Source organism: Temnothorax longispinosus, chromosome 5, assembly GCF_030848805.1.
Source record: "Temnothorax longispinosus isolate EJ_2023e chromosome 5, Tlon_JGU_v1, whole genome shotgun sequence".
Taxonomy (NCBI): domain Eukaryota; kingdom Metazoa; phylum Arthropoda; class Insecta; order Hymenoptera; family Formicidae; genus Temnothorax; species Temnothorax longispinosus.
The window spans coordinates 13,849,381-13,867,612 of NC_092362.1; the positions used below are offsets into that span (position 1 = coordinate 13,849,381).

General features: G+C 43.4%; 1 protein-coding gene across 4 annotated transcripts in view; it reads left to right on the forward strand.

The window, feature by feature from the left end:
* The window catches only part of LOC139812823 (rho GTPase-activating protein 20), a 187,330-nt gene that overhangs the window by 78,758 nt on the left and 90,340 nt on the right, over positions 1–18,232 (forward strand). Inside the window, exon 1 of one of the 4 annotated variants that reach the window (XM_071777922.1) lies at positions 12,669–12,830. The exons of 2 other annotated variants lie outside the window; for them this stretch is intronic. In XM_071777922.1, the coding sequence (XP_071634023.1) occupies positions 12,753–12,830 (78 nt within the window). In that variant the 5' untranslated portion in view covers positions 12,669–12,752. Of the gene's footprint in view, positions 1–12,668; positions 12,831–14,734; positions 16,067–18,232 lie in introns of those variants that run through there. One more of the 4 variants, XM_071777921.1, reaches the window with a different exon arrangement.

An 18,232-nucleotide genomic window follows, 5' to 3' on the forward strand; every position in this document is an offset into this window, starting at 1 on the left:
TAATCGTGGAAAATTCTCAGAGATACATTAATTAACACTGTCATAACATTAGGGAAAAAATGAAAAATTAAACACAATTTTGCATTTCTCGTTTATAAACATCCATTTCTGTCATCAATATGTTAACAGATGGATTCGTGGAAACATTACGAAATGCAGCCTATCGTCACTGTGTGCCACATATTTTTATTCACTCTTGCAAATACCTTTCGCCTTTCGCGTACGCCTACTCAAATAACCGTGACATACAAAGCGCTCTTAACATTTATTCAAGAAAAAGCGATTAAAATTTTAATTACGCGAAAATTGATAGTCTCTCTGATGAATTGCCAATCAATCGTGGATGCAGGATGCAGCGCATAGTCTCCATCGTCGTCCGCGATTAACGGAAGGGGTGTGGGGACATAATAAATGGCATTGAAATCCCGTCAAGGCCCAGCGCGTCCGCGCGAAAAGATCATTGTTCGCGGTAAAAAGAGCATCGCCGCCGATCTAGGCCGTTAATTATCGTCGATGAGCCATTAACGACGCCGTTATCGTTCGCGGGCACATACCGCTTAATGAGATTTCCCTTCCAGTTTCTCCTATCGACGACGATCGCGGGAGCCAAGACGCGTTGTAAAACAAGGCGTGTTCTTCTTGCTTTACGACTTTTCCAGGATGTCTTAGAGGAGGTGGCCGCTGCTGATGGGCGCGCGTATTTGCAATTCAGATCGCGTATAAATTTCATAGCGCGCGTATATAAGTCATATAGAAAAGGGAGAAGAATCCGCGGTAAAACGCTACGAAGGCCGCACCGTGACGTACAGGGAGCCTGACGATAAGAATGCTCACAATTTATGAGCAAACTGATATTCCTCTCGTTGAGAACGAAAATTTCTCCTTCGACAACGTTTAATCAAATATAAATATCTTTTTTTGTGACTTTTAACATTAAGTATCTTCCTGACTACGTCGCGAATCTCTTAAAGTTCATAAGAACGAAGATCGTACTTATTTATATCCTGGAAGTGAATTTCGGCAAAAACTTGTTTTCTAATCGGGTAGAATGCGGTAGCTATTAACGTCTCAATGTTTCAGTTAAAGATCGAGGAACGCCGTTACGCGCGTTGGATGACGTCTATTATCGAATACCCCATAGAGACTTATTGATGCGCGTAAGTAAATAAGTGTAACCGGCCTGGCGTACGACGAGAGATATCGGCACACATAACAGTATACTTTTCATGTAATGGCCGAGCGGACCGATGAGAAATGCACTTTAATACAATGCTGTCGGTCGATAAATCGCGCGGCGTTAATTTTTCATCGTCGCACTGATGTGCTTGGCGCGCGATCATTGAGGAAGGTTTCTCGGTTCTTCGAGTACCACCCTTGCACGTCTTGTACGTGCAATCTGTGCGTGTGTATGTGTGTGGACGTACTGTATATGAGAACGCGTTGTGTCGTCGTCGTTTCACAAAGCCTGCGAGAGCTTTCACCGATGGAAAGCTAGCCGACGGCCAAGGTGGCCGTCCGAGCATCGACGGCCGCGGCGCGGCGGTCTGTACGGTGTGTACAGTGGGTCACAAAAATTCGTACGGTCTTTAAATGGGCTTTTACTTCCTTTAAGGTCGTAGCCCCCTCGTCGAAAGTGGGCTGAGAGCGGCGCGGCGCCGAGAGTGCGATCGAACCGCCGACTACGGTAATAGAGAAAATGACTCCAAGCATTCCGAGCAATTGTCCCGATCGACGAAAAATCCTTTCCGCCTCTTGGAGGCAACTATAACCAGGTGGGCTGTTATTGTCACGATTTCCACCTCCTCCCTCTTTATCTCTCTCTTTCTCTTTTTCTTTCTCCCGGCAAAACGATAAACGACGCCTGACGTGAAAGTACTAATATATCGTCAAAGATACTGATGGGGAACAGAAGCGGCGAAACGTGTAATTAGCGTTAGGAAGTTATTAACACTGCGACGTGTTACATCCATAAACTCACTTAGGGACGAGATAAAAAATGCGGTATGCGCACGGTATGTTACACATATGCTGTCGTCACGAGTTACCGATGCTATGTAGCGATATATAAGCGAGGATAATTATACGTGTAATGTAGTGCGCGAACAAAATGCAAGCGCTGAAAGTGAATGTGCAATTCGAAATTACTATGCAGATTCGAGGGGAGTTGCCTTTCCTTATGCGTGATTTCATTGTATGGTTATTATTACTTGTATATCCAGCATTGTTATATGGTGTCCGTAACAAATCACACTTCCTTGTAATAACAGGTATCGCGTAAGCGAATGAAAAGGGAGATACGAGAAAAATGGTCAGTTACATTACTTAAATGCTACGTCCTTTATTCTTGATCACTTACAACATAAAAATTCTATGTTTTGGTATTTTTATTAAAAAAAAAAAAAAAAAAAAAAAATTGAATTATAAAGTCGGTTAAAAAATGCTATTGAAATATATATATTCCGAAGTATATTTATTAAATTTAACTCTGTCGCGAGAAAGGAGACGAAACTTGGAATCGATCGAGGAATATGCCTTTATTTCGATAATATTAAACTATTACAAATATTCGCAAAGCTTCGCGCGGATTGGCGAGAACGGAAAAGAACTTGGAACGAATTACATACCGAATTCGCTATACTCTCGCACGCGCACACACACTCACACATATACACACATATGTGCGACCTCTGAGTAAGGCCGTCTAACCGACCTTCGCACAAAAGTGTCATCCTGCGAGCGCGCACTCGAGCGTTCACCTGACTCGCGAGCGCGCAGACACGCGTGATAAAGTACGCGCGAAATCTGCGCAGCTGCACGTTCCAGGAAAGTGCGTAAGCGCCCTACAACGCGCCGCAGCTCGTGGAGTACCTCGGAGCCGTCCCTTTAAGCAAATGCGTGCCGACGCGTTACGCGGTTTCGCTTCGCACACGCACCCGTCGCGGCGCATTGTGGGTCCCGCGCATAGGCGCGTGACGCACGCGGATTATGGCGCCGGTGCGCGCGTTCGCATTTACATACGCGTTACTCGCGCTCTCGCCGATCGCCGTAACCGAGATTGAATTCCTACCTAAGGAGTGCTCGATAAGGATAACGACGACGCACAAGCTCGGCGACCGTGCCGTAAATATTGCCCGGACACGAGATAAAAGCGTTAAGAGGCGGCAATTTGTGACGTCGCGCGCGTACCTATTTTAGGTAAAAACTCGCTTCCGCGACACGCGAGAGCACGAGGATTAAACGTGAATAGCAAAGATCTTTTCTGCTTTGATTTCCTCATTGGATAAAAAGAATTTATGTACGTGGAACGTTTCAGAATCGCGTCATTAATGTCCTTCTCGTTGTCAGTAAACTTTGTACGCTTTTCGGTTTCCTTGTCGAGTAAAAATAATTTGTACGTAGATAGATCTTCAGCCTGGATCTGCGCCATTAATGGCCGTCGGACGTCAGTTCAGTTTAACCTTAGATGATTTAACTTTCTAATACTAAAACTAATACTGAAACTAGAATTGAGATTAAAGATAGCTAGACATCAGTGAAATCGATCATAAGAGAGTTTCTTCTGCGTGAAGTATTCGTGCGCAGCATTATAGTGCAGCATTCTATCAAAGTGTTTTAGTGAAAATAGGAGGTTAAGAAAATGCACCTTTTTTATCGGTACCTAAGGATTGAAAAAATAGTAAAATAGAGAAATACATCCTTCTTATAGAAGAGTTTATTTAGGTACGTAATAAAAGAATGAGAGTATTCTTCATTAGGACAAGACATATATGCAAGTAGTAGAGCAAAATTTCTAGTTAGAAAATGTAAAGGTTTAATGTAAGGGTGAAAAGAAAGTATACATATATCACAAAGGATCTGGCTGTCGGGGATATCCTTTCGCCCACGTCCACGTTCTTGCGTCCAAAAGACGACGAGTCCTGCTCGTCTTCGAGGAACGAAATGGGAATGCGGCGGGAAGAAGAGAGGCTCGAATGACCGGTACGTGAGTCAGACCGAAAGAACCTCGCGTATGGTGCCCCGGCTAGCAGGAGAAATCCTCGGCAGGACATTGCTCCGAAAGACATTCTTCGATCTACCATCCAAATTTGGAGATATGTCGCCATGAAGGTCCGGCGCATCCCTTGAAATATTCAAATCATCTTTGGCCAAACACGTCTACAAATCTGATATTTTTTATGTCGCACCATTCAGGAATGTTATGTGTATGCGTCAGTAATTTATATATAGTTTTTATAGGATATGAATTCTGTAATCATTTACTAATCACACAAGTATAACTATTAGTTTAAGGAAGGATACGTAATATAAAACAACGTACATTAAAATAATGTATGTACGAAACATTGAGCAACTGTGCATTCACAAATTATCATAAAGATAATTTGTGAATGCACAATTGCAGAATAAGAGAACTATTATCTTAGAGTAGATATACACACAGACGCTGCTTTTTCATCATCATCATCATCATCCATTAGAAAATTATATTGTGAGCGTTACACAAGATTCTGATGCCAGAGCGGCGACAAGATTCTCTCGTATGAAACAATCAGTAAATATTTCCTGTTGCATAATTTCATATTTAAAGAGTCGCGTTTACGGTTTGATCTTGGCGAGAAGACAGCACGGCGATTAGAGAGGCGACGCAAGGCGACGCGAGTTAAACGAACCGTGGTTCCTCTACTTGTATCTTGTAATTAGCATTCCGCTTTTTGTCGTTGTTAAAACTTGCAATTCAAGCATATTACTAGAATATGGAATAGGCGGAAAAGGCTTCAAGGATCTACATAAACTCTACTATTTATTATGTCGACGATTTTGCAATCGTCACAGTTTTTCAGATGCGATGAACCAGAGACGCGCCGTTTATCCGATTCTAGATGTGACATCGTTTCAGTTACGTCAACAATATCGCCACGCGCATATACCACTCCTGTAAAGGATTTCGCAGGTCCTTTACTACACCAATCTGCAGTACCGTTAACCGCGATCGTTACTCGACGAGCCTGCGCTTCGTACGTCTCGTCGTGTTCCGAAGCGCCTTTTTCCGTGCTTTAAAGACTCGCACGCAATGCGGAAATGCACGCTCGAGGGAGGTTTGCACGTCGTTAGCACACTTTTGCGCGCCCGCTGGTTGGTTTCATTTGAGGCGCCATTCCGCCGCGCGCTCGCAGTTATCTAAAATTTGCGGAAGATGTTGGTCGTACCGCCTTCATCGTCTCAAACGTTAATCCTTTCATCCTCAAGTGATTTATATGAGTTTGTTTCGCAACTCGCAATGCGAGAAAGAAAAACTCGCGCATTCGAACCCGTTTAATTACTAGCCTTAAATAATTATCAGTCATGTCAGCTTGCTTGCTTATTTATTTTTAAAAAAATCTGCGATTTGAAATTTTGACATATAAAATGTGCATTATATAACAATGAGTATGAAGTTGACGTATTTGACGTATTCGTGAAAATGAAATGAGCTTATACGTAGGAGTTGAAAGATTTAACCGTGTTGTTACTTAGAATATTTAGAAAGGTGATAAGGAAGCTCGCTATCGGTGCCATCGGATACAAAAAATTATCGATTCGCGGTCGATACGGAAACGCGACAGCCCGTGTCCGGTGCACACGCGGAGGCTGTGCAGCCACCGAGCGATAATGAAATCTAAATTGCAAATTATGACGGGACATAACTCGCGCTCGTTATTCCACGCGTTATGCCCCATTGTCGCGCTGCACATTGCAGTCCCGTCCGTCCGGTGGCCTGCCTGTTTGCACGCGCGCGACCATGGGCTTTAATGTCCATTTGAATCCCCGCCAGTATATGTGTGCACGCCGAACCGACCGATGCAATATGCCGTGGACCGTTAAGAGCCGCGACCCCTCGAGATTCGCGCAGAAAAAACGAAGAATCGAGCACACCGGGAGTTTTGTTCGGGGCATGTTTTACGGATTCTTCTTCACCGAGCAAAAACTCCAAGTTCTTTCTTTCGCTCATCTCCTGGCTACTTTATCGGGAATTTGTCTGGATTAAATGCGTTCTCTCTCGCATTATGGAGTCCTTTGACCATATTTATTCTTTTTATTAACGAAGAATATGAAGAAATACTAATAAAAATATGTACATTCTGCAATATTTGAACATGATATGAAAAAAGAATTCATAGACACATAAAAATATTTAATTTCTCTTTAACATTATTTTTCTGAGATTTACAGTTTACAAGTAAAACAACTAAAACAATGAATTAGAAGAAATGTATGTCCATACGTGTAATTTATATCACAGGTAATAAGTCTTAGAAACTTTGAAATGCACACTTTAATGATGGCCAGAGAACGTAAGAAATGAGTATTAACAGTAATGTGCGTTACAGAATTGCCTAGAGTATAAGTCTAAATATATTCTGACAGTGTTGATGATGGCGATGCGTACATTTGACGGTACCACTGTAGAAAAGGGGAAATATATCGCCGCGAGCACATGCGGAAACGCAATGTGCGAGGTCAAGGCTCATCATGAGATTGAGAAAGAGAGAGAGGCTGGACACCTCAGCTACGCGCGGAAAATTGGCCAAAGCGCGGTCTCGCGGCTCGTCTGTTGCGCGAGGGAAATTAAGATCTTATCGTCTTCATATTCTCGATGCGCACGAGGCGCAAGTTTCTATCGATCGGAGTACGCGGCCTCGCAATTAACACAGCCGCGCGCGGAAAAATATCGCAAGGAAATTAACGTCGGTACTCGGTACGCGGAGATAGAGACGTTGCGTTTCCGCGCGCTCACCGGGCGCGTCTGCTTTGTTAGATTCTCGCGGTGAGATACGACAACGCAATAATTTACCGAATAACCCTATTGACTTCAAGGACGGTAAGGATGAAGATCGCGGTGCGATCGCCGGATTTTTCCCCCGATAAAAATTTGTCGAGTGAAATAACGACACATCCTGCGGCAGTAAGATTAGGATCTAATCAGAGTCGCCATCTACATGTGGGAGGGACGCGTGCTCGCGAACAACGAGTGCAATAATTGAAACATTTATTCCTGTCTGTATACAGATATAGCTACATTGACAGATTATACTTATAACACGGTAAAAACTGTAAAGATATATTTTAAGATTAAATTTTAAGAAGAAAAATTGGATAACTACAATTATTGAGTATATTATACAAGAAAATTTTTCCAAGTAAAAATAAAATGTAATATTGATCATAATTGCTATTTAAATAATTTTCTTGGCACATATTTGGGTAAAAAATTATTTTCTTTTAGTGGTGTTGCACCGTAGAAAACAATCGTACGCGAAAGAGCATCATGATATCAGAGTACAATGCGCGAAGTCAAGCTTTACATTACTTTACAAGACCTGTTTTACGTACAAACCTGATCGAGAAATAACGAAATGGATTGTGAAAGATAAATGAAGCTTCTATCATCTTTACATCGTAATATATAAATAATCATGCGAATTCGATATGCGTAAACCGGTTTTACGGTTGTACCGGTGATGCATAATGCAAGTCGTAGAATAATTGTAGGTCAACAGATCACGCGATAGAATATTGAAAACAGCATCGACATTCTGCGAGGTTCCGTAAGATTTGTCGACAAGAAAAGGAACGCTTCGGATGGTACAATCATTCCTGGTATTCGAAGAACACGTGTAGCACGCGGAAATGTTGCGTGAGGTCAAGACTCCAGGACAAACTTATCTTAAGAAAGTTGCATCTGTACTATCATTATTAATTTTTTGATCGTGGCGCAGAAACCAAGATTGAAGTAAAGATTTTTATACTGATTGTTATAAATTAACTAACAAAAAGGTGTAATAGACTCGAGAGAAAAATTGAACAAGACGAGGTTTGCGTCAATTATTTCTGCAGTTAGAAAAGATGCGACGAGACGCGAGATTGCTCATTATCAATCAGACGAAAGCGCAACGAGAAGACGAGAGATTGACGCGGATAATGAATGTACTTTGGCAGGTTGAATTGAGTCGGTGGCCGCGCGCGTTCCGCGGATTGCAAAACGAAGCCTCGTGCGCTCGCAGTGCAAGGCGCGCATTCCGCGCCCATTTTTTGTCAGAGTCATTTATTAATACCTCCTCTCCGTCATTGACCTCTCCATTAACCCGGTTTACGCAAGCGATGGCGAGACACGGCGAGATCGCGCGAGCTATTACATTCGCTGTTTCTCGAATAGCGGATCGTTACACCATCGTTGTCATCGTCAATCGTCAGACGACGGCCGTCATCATTATTCGATCGCTCGTGCCGCTGGAGCGCTTCCTGGCCGGGTTCCGCCCGGGCCCGGGCCCCACCGCGACTTTCACGAAGAAACGATCTCGTTCGCGGTCTTAACTCTCGATCACATACCTTGTTAGACACGACGATTCAAGAACGACCGCCGAGCACGTTACGCTATACGCGCACAGATGCTATAAATTGTACCTCTTTCTCTTCCTCGCGCTAAGCTGCCGTTCTACAGCTTCGAGCTGCAGCGCGGGTCCGTGGACTTTATGTAGCCATTTCAACTCTTTGTATACCATCGAGTTATTTTATTTGCATCATTGATTGTAAGCATGCTAGTATATCGATATGATTTCTATTACGTTGGCGCATAATTTATTGAGCTTTTAGTTTCGATATTACATAATAATATCGAAATAACTGTGTGCGTGTATGTGTTGATATAATTTTTGTCATGGTACACTCATGTGTTATTTTCACTTAGGTATACGTATTTATACTCAACTATTTTTTAGTTTTCCGTGACATCAACACACTTATTCGTACCTATTCATTAGTTAGAAATTATAATTATACTTATAATTATAATTATAATTATATATAACTAATCGTTCTTTCTTTCTTTCTTTACCGTTTCCGTGACTGTACGGCTCGTAATATTTTCATTGGGATTCTTTATTAGGTAATTATGATATGCGCCTTTATCTAAGGTATGTCAAATTATTACTAGCGGAAAATGCGAGCCTATCTCGTTTCGCGTGTTTGCTACTCGCGGTAAGGTTTATGGCGACGAGCGAGTTTTGCGCCGGCTTAAGAATCTTGCAAGATTTGTATTCCTGCATACGCGATAGCTTATCAATCAGCATAATTGCACTTATTTATGCGGACCTTGGCGATAATCTGTATCGCGCGTCTCTGGTCGTAATGCCGCGGCTCCTGGAGGAAATCGCGAGTAAATCCTCAGGCACTTCCTGCGCTTTACTTCCGTCTCGGCGGATCGGCCTTTTATATGACTGATAATCTCGCGCGCGGCGGTTCGTATTTGAAACTGCGGCGAGCCCGCGGTCGTTAATTTCCTGCCGGAGTGAAACTGTGTGCGCGTTCGAACCTCGGAGATCAAAGGATAATATTTCTCACACCGGCCGACAGTATAATCGGCACGCAACGTTTCGCCCGGCTACACGTGCGCGTGTGTATATGATTTCATGCACGTATCTATACGCCGCCACGTTTACGCGCGTGTGTGTGTTTTATACGTTATAGGTACATGAGCGTTGCGCCCGTGCTGCCGTACATTTTATACGCGAGCACGTTTCATGTGCGCGCGTGCTCGCGCGAGAAAATCGGTGACCACGTCGAGGTGTGCGGCACACTTCGGCTTCGTCAGAGTTCCAGCCGCCGCGCTGCGCCGGCCACTTTCCCATCGTGCTGAAACGCGCCCGCTTAGATCTGAGCGCGACGCAGAGTGAAGAGCAGAACATATCGAGAACAGAACGTGCGCACGAATCGCTTCCGAGATGGACTTGCGATCCCCGGCGTCATGGACGATTTCCCGCCTTTCCTCTTCTTGGAGCCGAGATACAACGAGAAAGATTAGAAATCAGCAATGCACGAAGGCTGCGACTAGAGAATCCGATTTTTCAACCAAAATATTGACGTTCTGGGAAAATGTCGGCAATTTTATATTTGCTTTTATTATGCATCGTATAGAGAACGCGTGTACACAGAGTAAATACAAGAGTGCTTTAAAATTTGTTTTACGCATGACACTCTAGAGGTAAAAAAAATATTTATCTTATTTGATATATTCTTCGGTAAAAAATTCTGAGTCATCTTGCATAATATATTGAAATCTGTCTACTTGTCTACCACAGACGACTCTTGGTTTCTCTTTTATCTCTTGGGATAGGTGTCTCCTTTACAAAGGTCTCAGCTTTCAATTCTCTATCTCGTTTTGATGGAAGTCTCTTAAGGGAAAAGTCTGTGAAACTTATGTCTATGAACGTATAGATTCTCAGTATATACATTAGTTTACTACCATTTTAATTTAGCGAAATGCGTGTTTCGTGACGCGAACGTTCGGAGTTAATTAGCCATCGATGCGGACATTTCCACTCGGAACACACGTGATGGGTTCTTCATGGTATGTTCCGATGTCTCATCTTTGAGGACGTGTCGCGTCGTCTCCGTTTTCACATTGCCCACGCGTGCATGAGCATTTCAACTGCGCTACCGCACAGATCTAATCTTTGCCAAGGCCGGATACAAGATTCCGGACATTACATTAGCAGCTTCGCCTCAGTAAATAGACTCTACGTCCGTCTCCGCGTCCGATCGAAAACTGAATATTTAGCATCCTTGGATAAAAGCGTCTGCGGACAACGGCGCAGTTGGATCAATGCATTTGTGAAGTGTGAGAAAAATTTTTTTATCTTTTTGCGTAAATACACACGCAAATGTAATATTAAAAAAGAAACATTAATTAATTAATTATTATAAAATGTTAGCAAAAATAGTGAATGATTAATTAATGAATACTTAACGCTGGTAAATTTCAGTTCTTTTTACATTACACCTTTGTGCTTACCGATAAGGTGTGTGGTTTTATTTGTTGAATCTATCGAATTTGTCGAATCAATTATAGAATTCAGTTATTTTTCGATTAGGCCTCTTATTCGTGCGCGAGCTTGACGTTTCCGCACAACGGTGACTCATTGTTCGTCTAGATAGACAAAAGAGACGAAATAACAGCGACCGTGACTCGTGCAGGAAGCAAATAGACGGTCGGTGTCGCGCACTTTAAGTCTCTGGAGTATAAAAGCTTTCGCGGAAAACGAAGGCGAATATTAGAGAAAACTACGGTTATCTTTTTTTGTAAAGAGTACGTAGTACTTGCGTTTTGTTGTAGGACGAATAGTGACTGTCTTTTATTAAACATTTAAAAAAGAATAAAAAGATGAATGAAATTTGGATCATATTTAATAAAAAACTTTTAGATATATGTTTTACAAACTGAGATCAAAATCTCTTCCAAGAGCAAACAAGAACAAGAAATAATCTTTGAGTAATACTTTGTGTTAAACGTCATGGCAAAAAAGTACCGCAGAATTATTTTCTCAGATGAATAGCGAAACTTTATGAGCGGCCGCTCGAAGATTTATTCTTTCCCAGGAAATATCTTGCAGGTCGCTTCTTCTCGCAGCATTCGCGATACATATCCGAGAACAGGTGTAAATTGCGTCAACCGCCAAGGAAATTAAAAAGTCGCATCGCGCAAGCCTGGTCGTGATTTCGCGATAACTGCTGTTTATTGCGGGAACATTTGCGCTTGCTCAAAATTCCGAAGATGGTCACCCGTGTGACCTCCAATAAGAGACTGGCAAAATGTTCGGAAAAAAAAATCGTTGCGTTAATTGACAATAATCATAATAACGCGATGAACGATCGGAGGAAACGGAGGGATCTTTTGCAGTTATTTATTCCCCGTTACCTCGTTATGCGAGATAAACGCTGCGGCGCGGCAGCCGCGGAGAATTCGTTGTAATCGCGGACGCGAATCACCGAGTGCTGCCCAAAGCGGCAAAAACGTGGGAAAAAATATAGCTGGAGCGCGAGAGTGACGCGATGCTGCGATAGAGAGTCGGGATATTTATACTTCCCTTGCACCTGTCGCAAGTTTGAAATTTAAATTCCTCGAGAGGAGTGTGCAATGTCGAGAATTTCATTTCTTTCATTGTATTCCGTAGACTTTTTGGCGAAGCCCAACTTTACATAAACCTTCTAATTTACTATATAATATCGTTGCTTCCTAAAATGTAAATTAAAAATTATTAGAAGTTTAATATGTTGGTTTCGTCGTTACATTCACAATAATGTTTATAATGCATCAAAATCGATTATAAAATATGTTTTAATGCATCATAATCGTCTTTAGTGTTGAGAATAATTCAAATTTTGTTGGATACATATCAGTATATTACAGGCGACATGCAGGTTCTTAACGCGCAGATCTTAAGGTCATTTTCTAAGAATCAAGTAACGATACTTGTACGGCTTCTCGGCTTACGATTGCTATAGTATACATGCTATTACGAACAATTCTCGAGGTTACATTCTTCGATGCCTCACTAACACAAGTCGCACATACATTGGAATATTACCGATCATCTCACGTAATTACGTTGCGTGCGATTCATTCGCTGTATTCAATAGCAGCATACACGCACACACACACTTATGCATGTGCGCGCGCACGTCTTTTATACACCTAGAATCGTCTCGCTGTATGACTCACTAGGCGACAAAGCAGTTTTACGTTACACGTGCGCCAGCGTAAAATGAACATCGCATAGTTGCATTATCTCCCGTGTACGTCAATAAGACTGCACATAGCTCGTTATGGCTGTCTTGTATACACACGCGGCGCGAGTTCCGTAATTACACACAGTTTTCCGGCTAACGTCTGTCGGCTATCTTAATCGCATCGGGAGGAAGTAGGCTGAGGATGAAGGATGAAGGATGAGGGATGGCGCGGCGGACGAAAAATATGTTTGAACAAGCAGCAGCAGCAACAGCAGCAGCAGCATCAGGTGAAAAATCACGGCTAGTCACAATTATTCTTCGCAACGCGTAATTCAGTTTCTCATAAGCGCTGTCTCCGCGAAAAGAAGCGCGCGAAAAGAAAGGCGCTACGGGTATCAGGTGATACGCGCTAATTACGTGTTCGCTTAATAATTACGACACACACACCGGGGCTCTCGCGTATACGATTAATCAAGTCCCTCGTTTCACCGTATATAGCCACGGGAATAATTGAAGTTTTGACGAGTTCCCACTCTAATGATATCGTTCGAGTAATAAGAAACCACCGCATGTAGATTCACGCCCTGTTCCACCTCCACCTCCGATGTCCTTGAAGATGAAAGGGCGACGTGGCGCGTGGATCGATGATCGTTAATTACCTCGAGAAACCTTGGCGAAGACGGCAGCGGGGTAAATCGTTACACACGTACGTCGACAAAATGTTTGTCCGGTTTAGCGAGAATCTTGAGAACTTGTGAGCACCACGAGTTCTATTACAAGTATTACTAAGAATTTTGCAAATTAAACAATATTTAAGATGATTTTTATATTTTTTGATACACCCACAATCTGTTTGCGTTTGTAACGTTAAAATTTAAAAAAGTGAACATTTTTCTGTCGAGAGCATAATTTTCTGTAAGAGTTACTGCCGCAATTTTATGGTGTTAAGACATGAAAATCCAGTCGAGATTCGTGCCACTGTACACTATAACAATAAGTCTACTCCTGCTTAGTTTCTTTCGCGCTTTAAAACGGTTTCTGCTTTTACATCTATTATTTGAATTAGCATAAGTGACTTGATAAGTCAGAAAATCGTATTATTAGCAAGTTTCGCACGACTAACCCTCATTTACCTTCTTCGACACGTACGAGATTATTAACCGCAAAGCAACTAAACCAGTAACCGTACTATTAATTAGCCGACGCTTAGAAACCGGAATTCACTCCGGAATCTGAACTCGACATCAACGTTGATCGTGACCGTTATCACAAGACATGTTTCACCGATCATATTTACGCATTTCACGTTACGACCGCTTTTTTGAAAAGCCGTCATATGCTATAACAAGTTACATATACAATTTTACAATATAAAAATTAGGGATTTATGTAATTTCCTGTTATTTCTTTAATAATTTGCTCCAATTCTATAAACACAGGAATTAACAGTTTAAACGGGATTAAGTTTATTTCTCTTTTCGATATTAGATATATTTTTATAGTTTAATATAATACAAAAAAATATTACGTAACATGCGTTTTAAAACGAGGGTAAAATCATGCGTCTAATATCCTTGTATCAGTAAAGATTAACTTTAAGCTCGGTTCAACTTACTTTTTATCCTTTTGCAGTTTTAAGAAACCCTAAGCCTTAAGAAATTCATCAATCACAGTCGAATTTGAGGAGAACAATCGACTGTGGTCAGGGCTTTCTTAGGGCTTAGAGCTTAAAACACCTATTGCAGACCGGAACTTATTGTTAGAAAAAGTAAGTCGAGATTGAAATTAATCTACATTGGTAGAAGTAAACATAAGGAAGCTTGACATAAATCTCTCCATTTTCGGTAATTGGCGTTTTCGTCTTGAGGAAAACCGCGCGACGCGCGTTCTGGCGCATCACACGTGTGCATGCGTGCGTGCGTGCATCGTGCGAGGGGTCCCTCGCGGTTTGCGTTAAAGCCCCAGGCCCCAGGGAGAATCAGTCCCGAGTCCCGAGTCCCGATCGCCATGGTAACCGTGCTGATTCGCGCTCTCGCCCTCCCCCGCCTCGTCGCACGTCCCGTCAGTCATCAAACTCCGATCGTGCGGCTCCGGGCGGGTCCGCGCGCGCTCGGCTCGCTTCGCGCGCGCTCGGTCGGCTCCGCCGCGCGCGAAGCGAGGCCAACCAGTCCGGCAGCGGCACTGAGCGGCACTGGCGGCAGTTCAGGCAGTTGAACGGTTCTCGGCGCAGTCGGCGCGACCAGTTTGATTTCGCACGTAGTTGCGACGCGGACGGTCGGTGTTTCGGCGCATGTGTTTTACCTGTCTGCGCGAACGCCACGCACGTATCGCGTTCCGTATCCGGCGACGTTTGTGCCTCGTTCTCGCGTGTCGCGTGATCCCGCGTCGTCTAACGACCCCGTCGTACGGTCGTTGCCGCCGCCGTCGTCGCTCCGAAAGCTCCGACGCCGAAACGGAGCCGCGCGTTTCGGTAGGCCACAGGCCACACGACAACACTACCGGGGAGTGTGTTTTGCGAGAGAGCTCCGCGCCGCACGGCGCCCGAAGGCAAATACCTGCCTACCTGCGTCGGAGCCGACTTGACGAGTCTTGTTTTTTTCGCCTCGGCGGTCGGAGCTCGGCGTTCGGCGCGGCGGTATCTTCGGCACGTCCTTTCGCGCGTTTTGCATTTCCGGCGCGCGCGCGTACTTACGTGAGAGCCGAATCACGGACCCACAGACCGAGATTATCGCGAGACGGCAGGAGGCCGCGATGATTCGTTATAGGGTGTAATCGGAATCCACGGGACTAGGAATTTTGCTCCGCGTGGCCCGCGATCGGAGTGTGACGTGTGACACGTCCGGTGGTAGTCTAACCACTCGCCTCTCTCGCCTCTCGCGTCAAGTACTTATCGACGCGCGAGGTCACGTTGTCGACAGTGCTCTCGGAACCACCTGTGGATCTGTCTGTCGCCGCCGTGCGTTAGTAATACTGAATACAGTGACAGTGACGTCCATTTGCGCCAAGCAAGGAAGCAAGTGAAGCAAGTGAAGCAAGTTGTGACAAGTGTCGGCGATGCCGGCGCCGGCGACGACGGCGACGACAGCGACGATGCGCGACGATTAAAGGCTTAGCGCGAGCAAAGGCCAAGGGAGAACTGGCTCTGGGCCCTGCCGTAAAAGCAGTAAGCACCCGCTCGCTGACGGCTTATCGCGATCGATTGATGATGACCATGTTCGGCACCCTCGTGCAGAGGCTCACCTCGCCGGTGACCTCGCCGACGAGTCCGCGACGGCGCTTCAAGTCGCCGTCGCGCTGGGAGGTGCAGAGCGACCCGGAGGACGACCCGGCTGCCCCCGTGAGGAAATCCCGGGCCAAGCATCTGCTGGACAAGCGCAAGAGCAAGAGCAGGGCGCGCGGCCTCCACTCGTCGCACGCGGACCACCTGCAGAACTGCAACGCCGGCAACGGTGGCTGGCACGACGCCGCCTTTCCGCCCCTGCGAGGCACCAAGAGCCTCGGCAGGCTCGACGGCATGAAAGAGGTAAGAGCCTACACGGCCTAGCGTTTTCTTTCCACGCGAATGTCTGGATTTGCTCGACGTCAGGAGGACTGCGGCTGGTTCGATTCAAATACGAGTTACTCGGGTTACTCCAGAATCAGCAATGCGAAATTTTGGAGTAAAGAATAATTTTTCCCGTTTTAATCAATGACAATCTTAGTAATTTATAATTCAATTGCAATTTGTCAGATAATACACACGACTTGTCCTGGAAACATCCTCAATCCTCAATCCTCAATTGCGAATTCTATTGTCGGAGTTTACTTGCATTTTATGTATTATACATCCCTGCTCACACACACATTTGTTGCGAAACGTTTTTATCAACGCAAAAATTTGCGTGCTGCTGTGAAATATTAAACCGTAAAGGTTGTAGCAAACGATTGGTAATTAGATTTCGATTTTTTCTTGATTTTTTTTAAGCCTGAAAGACCAGTCGAAACATCGCTTCGATCTGTCCCGTGTTAGGATATGCGTTAAGTAAAATATAAAGTAGAAACTTTTATTTTAGAAGAAATTTTCTAACAGTTATTTATTAATTAATTGCGCATTTGCGCATTAAGCGAAATACCGTAATCCATCCGCGAGTTATTTCTGTGTCGTAATCGTAATCCCGCTCGATACCTGGTAACGCAAGTTTCCACGTCTTCAAAACGGATCGATTTCACTGCGAATATACTTGACGCAACGATCCGTTAACATATTAACGATCTTCGGCTGCGCAAGCTATCGAAAGTGCTCGGAATCGGATCGTGACGCACGTCTGCAAAATGTCGGGGGTACCTATCTTACGCGTCAATTATTTTACGAATTTATGGATTGGGTAATCTGCTGTTCCAGTAGAGTAGGTACCAGGTATTCTCGTAACTGACAACCACATTCTACGCGCGCGCGCGTATGTGTTTACGTAGACAGGTTGAGGATAAAAACGATAGTCTCGCGAATGGACAAAAACGCGCGCGCTTTTGTCCATTCGCTACATACCCTCACCTTCTTGTTAGTAATATTAAAATACGCCAAGTTACGCTGGTGTTACGAACAAGGAAATCGCTACGATGTGAAACACTAGAGTTTATTTATAATGATAATGTTATGTGAAATCAACGATAGAATAATTTTTTAGTGAGATAGCAATATTTTTACAATGAATAAAGATAATTAAATTTATATAAACTTTATCAAATTAACAAGTTTCGAAAGGTATTCACAAATCTTTCGAGTAAATTTTATAATAATGTACAATACTTTATCTGAAATTTTTTGTTGCGGTTATACTAATAATACGTTCTAGAAATGAAAGGCGCGATTATTTTGGTCTCGTTTTCCCAGGGTTTATTACCAGGATTCTCTTACAATTGAGTGTCTCAGTGTAATCTTATTTAGATGAGCTCTCTTTCTTTAATTGAACGAGACATCACAATGTGCGTATCGCAACTTGATTATATAATTATTCCGTAACGTAACACGTCGGTTTTTATATTTATACATACGTAATTGATGAGTTTCACGCAATTCACATAGGTCGGTTATGTATCGCGATATTTTTTCTCTCCGTTGTCTTACGCGGCGTTACATCTTAACCGTTTGCTATTGGAAGTAGCGTAAATTACCTTTCACGTGCCTTCTACTTTGAAAGTGGTACAGGTCAATTTTCGAAAACCACCGAAATAAAGTACGCGACGTGAGAGGATTGTTAAAGCACAAAAACGGAACGCCAACGTACCGTAATTCGGGAACGATAAAAGAAGAGAATTCGCTGCAGGAATATTGCACATCGTACAGCGCCTTAAAATAAGTATTAACTTTTTGATTTTCTAAGACCATATTTCATGAATATAAAATTAATTTATTGGGGAATTGAAATTAAATAAAAAATATTACATATAGATGGAATGTCTAGAAATCTTAAAAAATGCAAGTAAAAATTAATCCGAATATTTCCTCGTATAATATTTGAAAAATATGGTATGCGCTGTTGTCAGAATAAGCAACGGGTATTTTATTCCGTTTTTGCATCGTCGCGTAAACATAGATCGGATACGAATGAAAAAATGTTGGCCGCAGCTTTCGAACACGAGTTGGTATCTACCGTATCTGCGGATTGTTTGTTTACCGTCGCGCGAGGTTGTCGGCGGATCGACGAAGCAC